Here is a 13,198-nt window from a genome sequence, read left to right on the forward strand (position 1 = left end):
GCCCAAGGTGGCTGTCTGCACCAAATCTGCCAGCTTCTTTTTGTTCTTACTGTACATGCACCTGAGCTGAAATCTGACAAGTGACAGAAACACAGGACAAGGAGAGGACATTTTTACTCAAACTGACACTAAGATGATGATGGTGAATTGTATTATTTTAATGCCCTGTACTATCCCTAAAGCAGTGAAGGAATCTCCATCTTATTGACCCGGTTTTGGACAACCAGGTCTGCCTTCTGTCTGTCACTGACAGGGAATTTTAGCAGCACCGCTCCTTCTGCCAAACTCATAAAGTGGTATTTGTAAAACTGCTGGTTTGTAGAATCATTTAAAGGATCACACCAGAGTTAAGCAAACAGAAGCATGAGCTTGGCTGCTAATAAAGCTACATATTGATTATCTCTGGATGATATAAAAATATGGTTTACATTTAGAGTTTTAAAGAACATTAACTTTAAAAAACTGAACATTTTAATAATTATTTAACCCTTTATAGATTATTGTTGTAAATCAACCTCAAGCAGCTTCCAATCTAATGCATTGTCGGATTTGCCTTTGATGCAAATCCCACACAGATAATATTAGACACACTTTGATGCCATTTAAGTCATAATTATGCCAAACTGTCTAAATAAATACCTCAATTTGTCTATAATTTTCTAAACCTAAATGCTATTTTTATATAGCTTAACAGTAAATAATTTAGCATTAGAGTTTAAGGATGACTCACCCCATTAATCTGAGAAGTATCCAATTATGTGAACTATAAAAGTGTAATAGAAAATTGCATACACATGCTTTCATTTCCATTATTGTAGATCTCAGCTGTGTTTTAATAGAACAGGAAGATGGGCTACTTTAACATTCAACACCTCATATGTGTCTGATACTGAAGCATTTGTAGTAAACCGGCTGCCAACGATCGCTCAAACTCATCAAGCTCGTAGAATGCATGTTGAATTCTCATTCAAGGAAAAAAGAAAGACATTTCTGCCAAAGAAACTTCCCAATGTTGTAGCACACTAAAGTTTCTCCTCTTCGTTCCAATGAACATGAACGATACAAAACGGAGGAGAAAAAGAAACACACATACGTCATCTAGACTGACATAAAGCATGTCTAAATATAACAAACCTTCCAGATAAAGCATCTGGAAGGTTGTTTTTTATATACTGTGTATTTTCTTTGCAGAAATAGCATATAGTATATAAAAATTACCTTTAATACTTATTTTGCATGTCCATTGAAAGCTTTGGAGCTACTATTAAGAAGAAAAGTCCCTCTAAAGTTCTTAGCAGCAAAAGAAAACAGGATGCCTCCAAGATCCAAACCTTTCATCTTAAACTTGAAAGCAAAACATGCCTACAGTGCTGAGAAATCCATGATATTTATACAAAATGGTAAGTGAAATTAAATTTGCACATTTGCAGTTACTGCCTTGAGTGCTAACTCTTTGCTAAAGTGGGATAATAGAGCTTCATATTATAAAACCATGCAGTTACATTATGTTTGTTGAATAATGTGATAATAGAGCCCACTCCTCTTTTTCTCAACTGTGATTCTGATTTTTTTTTCTGTCACTGTTTTCATCTGTGTCAAATATTAAGAAGCTATGCAACATGTTAAACCTTCAAACTGAACAGAGCTTCTTTAATTTGGTCTGTTCAAGTCAGCAAATACATTTCAGTGAATATAGAACATTTTCAAAAATTCCAAAAATATTATTTGAACTGTTATAAAACCTTTCTAACAATATTTGATGTTTTCTTTTTTCTTTTTTTTTAGAAATACACTCTACAAAATGACTGGATTAAATGATGTAAAAGCTGAAAGAAATGCCATGTTTTCCAGTTGAGTCAGTGGATGTGGATCTTTGTTGCGCCAAATAAACCAGACAATGACACCAAAACCACATCCATGTGAATTTTAGCCGCTCGGACGAATCAACGAGATGTTATTTGATTATAACGCCAGACCGATTTCATCTCCTGCATTATTAATCTGACGCATGTGCAGCGGCCCTCAGACAAAGAGCTACGGCCCCTGTGTCGTTTTTTTATTTTTTTTTTACTCGAGTTTTTCCTTCTCTTTTTTTTTCCTGTGTGTGTATCAGAATGTCCTCTCAGCCCCCATCATGAATAATTCATCAGCTCCCCCTCGGCTCTAATCCTCGCCTATTGTGCAGCCGCGGTGCCTGCGCCTTCGGGGATCCGGTTTGCTGCGTCTGCTGCTGGACGCTGTCACTGTCACACAAACCTCAGGCTCCTTCAGGGACATTTGGATTCTGGAGATTGTGCTGGAAGTGTTAAAACAGTGACCTGGTTTGAAATGCCACCGCTTTGATCCACTGCTATTCCTCCAGTTAGGAGAATTTTAGACCTCACACAATAGACGCATCTGCTTAACTCAACATGAGCCGATAGAGAAGCAGTTGTAAGCTTCCTGACCTTATTCGGATGATGTTTGGAAAACATGACGTTGGATAAACGTAGATCTTCCTCACTATCTATCTTTCTTTTGCTATATCAGAATCTCTCCACCACTGAATCTGATTGATCCGATTCAGACGTGGGAACGGAGAAAAGTGAAAGAACCATCTCAGAAGATTTGACATATATTTTAGTGACTTTTGCACACAATGGTACTGTAACATGTTGCTCATCTGATATCGATTGGGTTCCTCGAGACTTTAACCTGACCTGCTTTATCATTTGTGGAATTTCTTTTAGATCTCATGCATTTTTTTACTGTCACAAAAAATCATCCTTTGCCTTCTATAAATCAAGAAAACAGACGATGTTTGCTCTCTAAATCTTTGAAGAATGTGATTAAAGACATCTTCTTCCATCAAGTGTCGCTTCAAAGACGCTATGATGAAGAATTTAGCAGATTCCTCCGAGCAGAGGTTCATGAATATTACCATCAGAGTAAAGAACCTCCTAACCTACATTCTGAGCCTCACTGACCTCCCTTCTGTCTGCCCGGTGGGAGTGTGTTACGGTACCCTGAATCCACTCAGAGGATGTGCTGCGACAGCAGGAAAAACATTTAACTAATTAATGAGACTGTTTTAGCGTGATTTCCGCGCGCAGTGGACCGACGGGCCGGCGTCTTACCGTGGACACTCAGCGGGATCAGGTGCAGCGCCAGGACGCACGGCAGCAGCATTTGCCTCCAGCATCCCGTGCAGCCGCTCGCTTTCTTCTTTCCCTGCATCCTTCTTGTGCAATGTTACGCTCACACGATCAAAAGTGAAACAAAAACCTGGATTTTTTTTTTTTTTCAAAAAGATTATAGACAGCAAAGTTCGGAAAGCTTGCGGAAAGTATTCCGGACCGATGGATCTGAGGGTTTCTGTCTAGACTCCAGCCTCTCCGCGCTTCTCCTCCATAGCCGCTTGATCTCTGCGTCTCCGCCGCTGTTTCACTCGCTCGGCTCAGCTCAGCTCTTTGGGGCAGCGTTTACGGCTCCATTGCTACAGAATGTGCTGGAGACGGGTGCGGATGGGGCAGCTGGTTCCGAGGTGGCACAGAGAGAAGTCACGGTTCGGATCGGTGCTTTTTTGGGGGCACTTTGTGTGGCTGAGAGGGAGACAAACGCACGGCGGTCTGCAGCGCGCTCGGCAACCTTCTCATCGTCTGAGGACGGGGGCGAAGGGGGGAGAGACTGTTGATGCGCCTCCTCTTCATCTCCCTCATCCTCATCCCACCTCCTCCTTTCTTCCCTCCCTTCTTTTCCCAAGTCGACTTCCACCTTCTCGTCTTCTCTCCATCCATTCCCTTCATTAAATTTGATCACTGTCACTCATCTTACGCACTTATTTTAAGACAGTTTTATAGCATACAAGGACATTTTGTTGTACAATTAAAATTAGGAATTAAATTCCTTTCAGTTTTGTAATAAAGCATATTAGTTTGTACATTTCTTGCCAAAGAAATGCTTACATTTTCTCTTAGCTCCTTCATTTCAGTAACAAAACCTAAGTGAACATTTTGAATGTGATTTATCTGAGGATGCATAATTCACTGAAAGGTTCATTTATTTCAGCAACACAATAAAAAAAGAAGAAATTTAGTTATATGGATTTTTGTAGGGGTGATAGGAAGGGGATTTTTCATCTGCTAAACCAAAATGCTACGATATACAGGTTTTTACACAATCACAGAGAGCAACATTCTATCATTCACAAGGATGGACGACCCAAAAAAGGTGGAAAGTTGAGTGGAAGGAAAAATGTGCTGTAGAAAAGGTTACACATGCAACAGGGATTGCTTTTTCTTTATGTTAATACTCGTGTTTACAATTTACAGCTTGTAAACTTCAGGAATGTCAAGGGAACATTGAGTGGAAGGAAAAAGTATTATAAAGAACTGCTTGCATGCAAGATTTTGTTGGCTGCAACATTTGATCAATTTCACCTCTAAAATGAATATTTTGTCACTTGGAGAGACTTTCACTTTCATTTTTACCCACAAATAATCTATACCAACCCGGTGCAGCGGTGCATCATGACGGTATGAAATAAGACTAGAGTGAGAAAATGTGTGTGTGGAAGGACAAAGTAACAATATTTAGCAATAATATTGCAATGTTGCATATTGTGCAGCTCTACATCTAAAAATCTTGAAATTCCAAACTTTTTCATATAAAAATCCTTCTTACTTTAGATTGATGTTAAACTTTCTCCTAGCATTTCTTCGTTACGTGTCCAAACTTCTACATCTTCATTTTCAGACTGTTTTTAATCTTCCTCCCTGCTTTGTTTTGGAAAAATAAAAAAAAAATCCTTTCTGTTTTCTATAAATGGTTATTTGCTTCATTCCAGGGAACATTTTCTTCACACGTTTTCAATTTTCCTTCACTTCTTCGTGTCATTGAGATTATTTCCATCCTCTCATTTAACAACCGAAACTCTACGTTGACCTTTTTCCGTACAGCTTCTTCTTACTTTTACAGATTCTTCCCTTGTTTCCCTCCAAAGTTTCTGTCAGTTATTTAAGTGTTGGATCTCAGTCTGCATTTTGCTCTGTCTAAAATGAATCATTCTTCATCCTTAGACTAACTGAGGAGGAGGAAGCTGCTTAATATTGTGCATAATAATAACAATCTGAGGAATCCAACGTCATCAAAACAATAAGCTTTGCTTAATGGTGTGACAGAGAGGAGCAAACAAAGAGGATGGGTAGGCAGAGGGGGTTATTATGGAGATGGGGGGGTCTGCTCACATGGTGATGAATGCTCAAGGGCCCTCAGGGTAATGATCGCAGTGGGGGTCGGAGGCATTCTTCCACACAGAAAACCAGAAAGGAAGAGGGGATAACAGGGGATGTTGTAGCCATTCATGTGTGTGTGTGTGTGTGTGTGTGTTTCCATATTCATAAGAATTATAAATGAAACATACTGCATATGCACGTTCATAACCACATTTGTATGCAGATGTGTATGGAAGCTATTTGTTTAGCTTTTGGGAGAATTGTTTTGCAGAAAAGAAAACGTGTTCAGTGAGTTGTGAAAAGCAGGTCAGGAGGCTGAATTTAAATGACAATAAACTGTGTTGCTTCTACAAAGAGAATTGAGTCATAAAATGTTGCCAGAAAGAAAAAAAAAACTCTCCTCTGTCTCAGTCTCGTGTTTCATGTCTTCTTCCTTTGACAGCAATCTGGTCCCTTTCGATATCTTCACAGAAAATGTTTTCCTTCATCCTCATAACACAAACACTGTTTGCAAGAGTTGCAGAAAACAAAACAATACGCAAACATGCGCACATCTAATTAAACTAAATGATTTACCTCATAATTTAAGCTGCTCATTAACTGACAGACGCACACTGAGCCAGATGACTTCTTTTTCTTTGAACAATCTGTTATTCCATAACTTGAACTTTAATGGTTTTATAATCAGGTAGAGATGATTTAATTATGTTCAGACACAAAGAACTATTTTATGCAATGGTAACTTTGAACCAGCATTAATGAGGATTAACTCGTCATTGTTGAACATAAACATGACAGGCGTCCCACCGCCAGGCTTTAATCATTCCTGACATTCCTTTAATGAACACAAACATAATCTTAATAAAACCTTTATCCTCTGTTTGAAAATAATTAACAATTTTAATTAACACAGTCATCACAATGTCATATTATTTTAGTCGTGAAAAGAGAAGGGCAAATAAAAGAAAGAAATACACAATGTGTCTTTTTGAGAAAATCTAATTATCTGTTTTTGACAAAAATTGCTGTTGCAAAAAATTTCTTAATAAAATGTGAAGACAAAATGTTCCTCATCCGCTTTTGATTCAGGTATTTATTTGCTCTGTTGTTTAGAGAAGCACAGGCAGGATGATGAAAGTATTTCTAATAAGTTTGAACAAACAATGAAAGGCAGGATTGCTGAAGCAGCGCAATATTATTAGATTTCATGACGAGAGAATATGACAAGTAGCTTCTCAAAATTAGATGGTATTTTTAAAATTATGTTGATTTTAAAAAAACAAACGAAAAGCTATTACATTTTAGAATGTCAAGTTTTTGTTTCATATCATGAACCAACCTGCTCACTAAAAATGCATCATCGTCTTTATAGTGTACAGATCTGAAAACTAAAGCATCATGATGTGTAATAATTATGTTTTAATAACAGGGTGGGTATTTTATGACCTGTACATTATTTCTATCAATCAGAAGCTACAAAATAGTTTCAAATGATTCTGTTCCTGTATAACTTTCATAAACCTTTCATTCCTCATCTGCTCTTAAAAAGATTGTAGAAAATTGATTTAACTTTTTTCCACATTTCTTTACTTAAGAATTAAATAAAATCACAATAAACATACCAGAGATTATGGTTACTTAAGAAATGCAAAAAGAATTAAAGAGATTAGTATTTTTGTAAGGTCATGTATGAATTTAGGCTGATTTTTCTCTCACTTTGTCACCTTCTTGTCACCAAAACCACGTTTTAAAGTGTTGCTAAAAAAAAATGAGAAAAGTAAAAAAAGAATAAAATAAATTAAAAAATCAAAGACAAAAGAAAATGTCTGAGAACCAAATTAATGTTTCTGGAAAATCTTGTTCAAATAGAAAATAAGCATGTTTTTCTTTTACTAAATGGTCATCTTTTGAATTACAAAATGCATTCCCCTTGTTGAGTTCAGTTTATTTATGTTGTGCCAATTCACAAAAAACTTGTTGTCTCAAGGTACTTTACAAAAAAACTGTAATGGTTTTGTTGGATTCAGCTAAAGAAACAGAAAAAAACCCAGTTGTTCTCTGACAGGATGCTGGTAGTTACTAAACCTAGTTCATCTTTTAAGCTGAGTACCATTTCGTGAATGAATAATTAATAGGTTGAAGTTAATTTTCTTACAAACCAAAACCTCCATGTGAAAATAGCCAGCCTGAACTAAAAAATCTTTGGAAAAAATCTCTTTGAAATAACTTCTGAAGAATCCAATATTACATGAACAAAATGATGTAAATGAGCAGAAGATGTTAAGCTCACAAATTCAACTGAACTCTTGTGCATCTGTTCATCTTTACAGCAGCTAGAAGGAAATTAAGAACAAACTGAAGAGATGAGACAAAAGGAAGGGAGGAGCTCTCATCCCGCTGCGAACCTCTGGCCTACTTTACCCTTCTCCATATTTTATGACACTCACACACAGTTATTAGCACATAAGCTGTGCTCACACACACACAGAGCCATCGCTGTGCTCCATTAGATGTAGACATGGCTGCAACAAGTATGCCCCCATCAGCACCAGACAGAGCAGTGACATGTCAGGGATTAAAACACACGGCGAGATGCGTATCTAGAAAACAGGAAGTAAGTGTCCTGGGTGGGATTTCACAATCAGTTTGTCTTAAATGTATTCATTAAATCCACTCCATTTAATATGCTATATTTTTTATATTGTGGTTGTGAATACTGGCTGCTGGAAGGAAAAACATTGATGTTTCTACCTGTAACAGGATCTACCAGCTGCTGGGATCTGTTAAAAAGCAAAATTCTGTATATTTTTTTTATATTTTTTACCCTCTTTCTACAACAACAGCAACATCAGTGATTAAATAAAGTGGTTTTAAATAAAGCAAAAGCAGTTTTTTATTTGAGACTGATCAGGTAGTCTATTTCCAAATGTACACCCAACTTCTTCTAAACCCACAAACCAAATTGTATGAGAGGAATACTGACTGATAAAGCTGCAGCTCACAGCTCCAGACTGTTAATGTAGGTATGAATGGCTGTTATGTAACAACACTAAGTATAATCGTTACATCAAATGGCCTCAGAGGAGAGCGATCTCTTAATTGCTCCAGGATTTTATCAGGGATTTAGATGTTGTCAAGTCACATTTATGTTTCTTTCTTTAATTCATTTACTTGAGCAGGTGGTATGAAACTGAAGCTGTCATCGGCCTCGCCACTGACCTGCCAGTCGCATCCCAAACGCCGAAGGCGGCGTAACCATGGAGCCGTTGTTATGGCAACAGCCTCCTCCAACAAAAGAGCAAGGATCTGCAGCGGGTTGAGCAGCACTAGAAAGTAAACGCACAACAAGTTTGAATTCATTTATCAAATTACGTAAACTCAAACACATACAGCTGTGCTCCGAAAAGCAGACGTCACTTTTAAAAATCCAGCATTTTAGGAATTAGAAAAAGAGTAGATGTTAATAAATCAGTTCCTGGACTCAATCCCGTCACCATTCATGGTCAACCAGTTGAACAGGTCAGTACTTTCAAATATCTTGGGCTCACAAGAGACGATAAACTGAAGTTCAGTGAACATGGCATCGTACAGCAACAGTGTTATTGTCAAAATGTTGCCTGTACAATAAATGTGGTCTTGAAATCATTTTTGGTCATTTATAATAAAATCAATTGTAGTAAAGAATTTTTCCCAAAAGAAAACATTTATTTAATAAATAAAGTTTCAGTTGATACTGTAAGTACGAACACCAAAGTTTTACTTAACAGATGTAGTTTGATATTTACATAGAAGATTATTTGATATGAATTTGAGATGAGCTATAATTCAAAACGATGAAAACAGTTGATTTTATATAGTAGAGATGCTTTAAGCCTGAGAAGTTAAATGAATGAGAAATATTTAGCTCTGGATCATTTTGTCATCATGTAAATATACGTTAACATTCACTGCAAACAAAATGTTGTCTTAAAAGTCACAGATAAAAGTCTTGGTTCACTATTAAACCTGAAGGTTTGTTGAAACGATCATTTTCTCTGACTGTCAGCAGACACTGATGCAGTAAACTGACTATTCTGTCTGAGTGAATCAGAAGATGAAAAGTGGCTGCTTAAAGTAAATGTTCTGTCTTTCAAGTAAGATATGCGAGTTTGTTCAGTTTGATTTGAACATTTTCTTGTGCCTGCTGGCTGCTCTGGGTCTGGTGTGACTCCTTGTCTGACTCGGTGTTGGATTGGGGTGTTTTGGTTGTTTTGCTTGCCTGGTTGTGTTTCCACAGCCCGGTGCTTGGCTGTGGATCAGGGCAGTGTGGCGAACAAGGAGCTGTTGCTCTGGCGATTCTGATCCAGTGGATGTTTGGACGTGCTGGACGTCTGCCTTCCTTTGCATGGCGAACTCTCGTTGCAGAGGATGGAGGGTTGGTTCCTTCTTTGGAGTGGGGATGTGCTCTCAGTCGCTCTCGGTTGGCTGCCTTCCTTGGGATTGGGTGGTTGTTTGGTCGGGTGCAGGGTATTGGACTGGAGGTCTGGTCAGGGAGTCTGTGTGACTCCAGGGGAGTTTGGGTTGCTGGACTCAATCCCTTCTCCAAGGTCTGTGCCTGACCCTGACCTTGGTCCCTCATGGTGCTGCTGCCACTTAAAACTTTCTCTAAAATGTAACCGTTGCCTAAATTATATTGTGCACCGATCAGAATATCTATTGAGTAAGAAGAATAGTTTTTATCGTACTTTATTCTTCAGGGCTTAAGTTACTTTTCCCCCCTCTCAAATTCAACTTTAAGGAAACCAGAGCTTCTCTGACACATTTAAACCTGGGTCCTGTAAAGTGACTTTGATCACAGACGTGGCATGTTAAATATGAAACATTACTGCGAAAACATTTTATAATTAACACGTCTGCCCCCTCTGGCCTCCCACATCTGCACTGAATCTGCCACAACTGATGAGCGTCACACTTCACTACTCAGCCGCTGAGGCTGCTGCTGTCCCTGAAATTTATCTGTCAATATCTCCAAACCCTTTGACACAAACAGTTTCACCTCCTTAGATTTTTCTTCAAATGCTATTAAATTGTGCAATAATAAATAAAAGGGGATTCATCTGTTCTTGGATTTCCGTGGATTTAACCGGAACCCTTCCAGAAACCTAAACAATACTGGCAGTGGTGGCAAAGAAAGGGAGGAGAAATCTGCGGAAAATAAAAGAAAAAGACAAGTGGAGTTCCTACATCAGCAGTATTTAATCAGGCTAAGAATAGACTGCTGTGTCGGTAAAAGGTCAGGAAGCAAGTGTTTGGGTTTCTGAGTGAAATCTAACCTTTCCTCCTCTTCCCTCTGTCAGATACTCTCCATGGATTGCAGCAAAATGCCAACTCAGTTTTTACTGCCTGGTCGGGAAGCCGGTGGTGATATTTTACTCTAACAGTCAGTGCCACACTGTCATGAATGTCTCTGCTTATCTTTTATTTATTTCACTTCATCTTTTATTGATTGTTTACCGATTAGTTGCACAGTTTGTGTTTTTTCCTCCCTTTTTTGAACTTCAGAAATGGTAATATTCAAATAAGAATAAATACAAAATAATACACAAGATGAATCAACTTTCGATTTAAAATCCGTTATTCTTGACATTCGTTTTTATATCCAAAATGTTAGTTTTAATACATTTCTGTCTTAATTTACTTTTCATATTTCTCATATCTATACGCAAACAAATGTCATGTTTTGTCTTTTTACTTTAAATGCTGAATTTATTTTTATTTTTTACAGCTGTTGAAATTTCAAGAGAAAATCTGAAACTAAAGTATCAATCTGATAATTATTTATTATTGCTGATTGATCTGGCAACAAAACACCAACTATACTGTATGTGTTTCTAGAAAGTTTGTAGCAATTACCTAGCGATTAGGATAATTTAACCATTATTTAACAGCATATCTGTTCCATCTAGATTGCAGAAACATGTCTGGACGTCCTGGCCCACATCTGAACGGGGGATGCCCACCCATCCTTCTGGATGCCCTTTCCCAGCTCAAGTGGTACCAATCTCTTTCTACCCTCCCGTCTGACTGAGTAATCTCTCTCTGGCCCTTCATCCCACTCAATAACACACTCATGCTCAATCTGCTGGACACTGAAATCCGCCCTCAACAGATTACAGCACCAGGCGGCTTGGATTAGGTTTGAAATGGTATCAGGACTCACTTATTCTCCTCGTTTGTGTGTGCAGCCGCAGATGCTACAGGACGTTTGTGCTGCAAGAAACACTGCATGGGTCTCCCTCTGGTAATGAACATTTACTGACGGTTTTCAAGCTCAAAAGTACAAAGATCATAATCAGAAAGTTATTTTAGAGATCTAAAAATGATTCTACCTGCTGGTATGTAACCATTTCATCTGGATAAACTCAAATTTATGCATAAAAATGTATTTAAGATTTGTAAAATGTGATTTTCACTTAAATAGATTCTGCTACATGTCTTGATTTTATAGTATAACGGTTGTCTGCTTATGGATCGAAACGTAAAGCATCTGAGTATTGAGTCGTTTGAGGAAATTTAAGCAGTTTTCCTTTACAACAGGTGCATTAAACCCGCGAGGCCACAAACCACCTAATTCAGAGAACGTGAACGCCTCGTGTGCAGATGTTTCACAGCGTTGCCCCTAATCCCAAAACAAAAGCAAACCCCAGATAATCCATCTTCTCATTGTGGATCTGCCGTTTTGTGAAAAACACGAACACAGAGAAAGGAAATAATGTAACGATCCAGAACTTCTCAGCCCAAATCCAGTAATCCACTTTTCAAATCTTTTGTTTTTCCAGAAAAAGTGGTGGTCAGGATGTTGTCACTAGAGATGATTATTGAGTGCAGCTGGTTGTTTTTCAATGAGGACATAAAGGTTTGACAATGGGAAACAATGGAGGAGAACAAATTAAATCAGTGAATTTCATTGCAGAATTTTAGATTCACATCCTTTGTTGGAAGAAAACATTGCTAAATAGTGAAAACACTAAAATCGTATCTTTTTTTTTTACCTTTTGTGGGACATTTTCTATTCCTTAGGAACAAATTTCCAGCATTGTTCCTAAAGAGCAATGCTGGAAATGTACTCTTTTCAGCTTCATGCAGGGTTCACACTCTTTCCCTGCAGAAAAATACAGACAATTTTCAAGGATTTTCAAGGTAAGGTTTCAAACTTTTCCACTTTGGAGACAAAACCAACATAAATGACCTAAAGTAGACTGCTATAATTCACTGTTGTAAATACTGGTATATTTTGTGACAGTATTCTACATTCTACAGCAGGGATGAGGTAAACTAAAATACAGCAAAATGTTATGTTTTGAAATGTTTAATTTAACAAAAAAACAAATCCCGCAATTTCAATAACATTGTTTAATGTAAGACGATCAGTAAGTCATTAAGAATAATAAATATTCATGACATATTTATGAATAGCCAAACATATCATGTAAAGGCAAAATACCTTCCTGATCAAATTAAATGCATAAACACAAAAAGCAAAGAAAGTCACAATTAAATCTCTGAAAATGTTCTCACCACGTTTTCTGGAATTTAGAAAATAAAAATAATCAAACTTAAAAAAAAAGTTCAGTTTGATTTAACTTCAGATGGTGAGAAAAAAAAGTCTTCATATTAGCTGTATGAAAATAGCTGGTTTCAAATGTAAAAACATTTAGCAAATTTAGGTTTTTAATCAAACTTTCGAGGACTTTATAAATAAATCAACTATTTTTACACCTTGAAAACACTTAATCAGAATTCAAGCTTTTTCAAGGATTTCAAGCACCCATACAAACCCAATTTATATAAGGAACATGCTAGAAACAAAAATGTTTAAATATTCAATTATATTTTCATATTTATCCAAATGTGGAATATATTAAAAATCAAACAGCACATTTAAACCCAACTCATTCCGTCTTATGACTTTATAAAAGTCTCTTTAGTAATGAGAAAACCCCAAA

At 37.2% G+C, this 13,198-nt stretch overlaps 1 protein-coding gene across 9 annotated transcripts in view; it reads right to left on the reverse strand.

Annotated features, from left to right (window-relative positions):
• cspg5a (chondroitin sulfate proteoglycan 5a) overlaps positions 1 to 3,837 on the reverse strand; it is a 56,160-nt gene extending 52,323 nt beyond the window's left edge. For 2 of the 9 annotated variants that reach the window (XM_017309524.1, XM_017309526.1), the window contains exon 1: positions 3,117 to 3,820. In XM_017309524.1, coding sequence (XP_017165013.1) covers positions 3,117 to 3,216 — 100 coding nt within the window. In that variant the 5' untranslated portion in view covers positions 3,217 to 3,820. Of the gene's footprint in view, positions 1 to 3,116 lie in introns of all 9 variants that reach the window. The other 7 variants (XM_008430904.2, XM_017309528.1, XM_017309523.1 and 4 more) reach the window with 6 other exon arrangements.
• Positions 3,838 to 13,198: the final 9,361 nt, after the last annotated feature.

This window comes from Poecilia reticulata, linkage group LG16, assembly GCF_000633615.1.
Source record: "Poecilia reticulata strain Guanapo linkage group LG16, Guppy_female_1.0+MT, whole genome shotgun sequence".
NCBI classification, from domain to species: domain Eukaryota; kingdom Metazoa; phylum Chordata; class Actinopteri; order Cyprinodontiformes; family Poeciliidae; genus Poecilia; species Poecilia reticulata.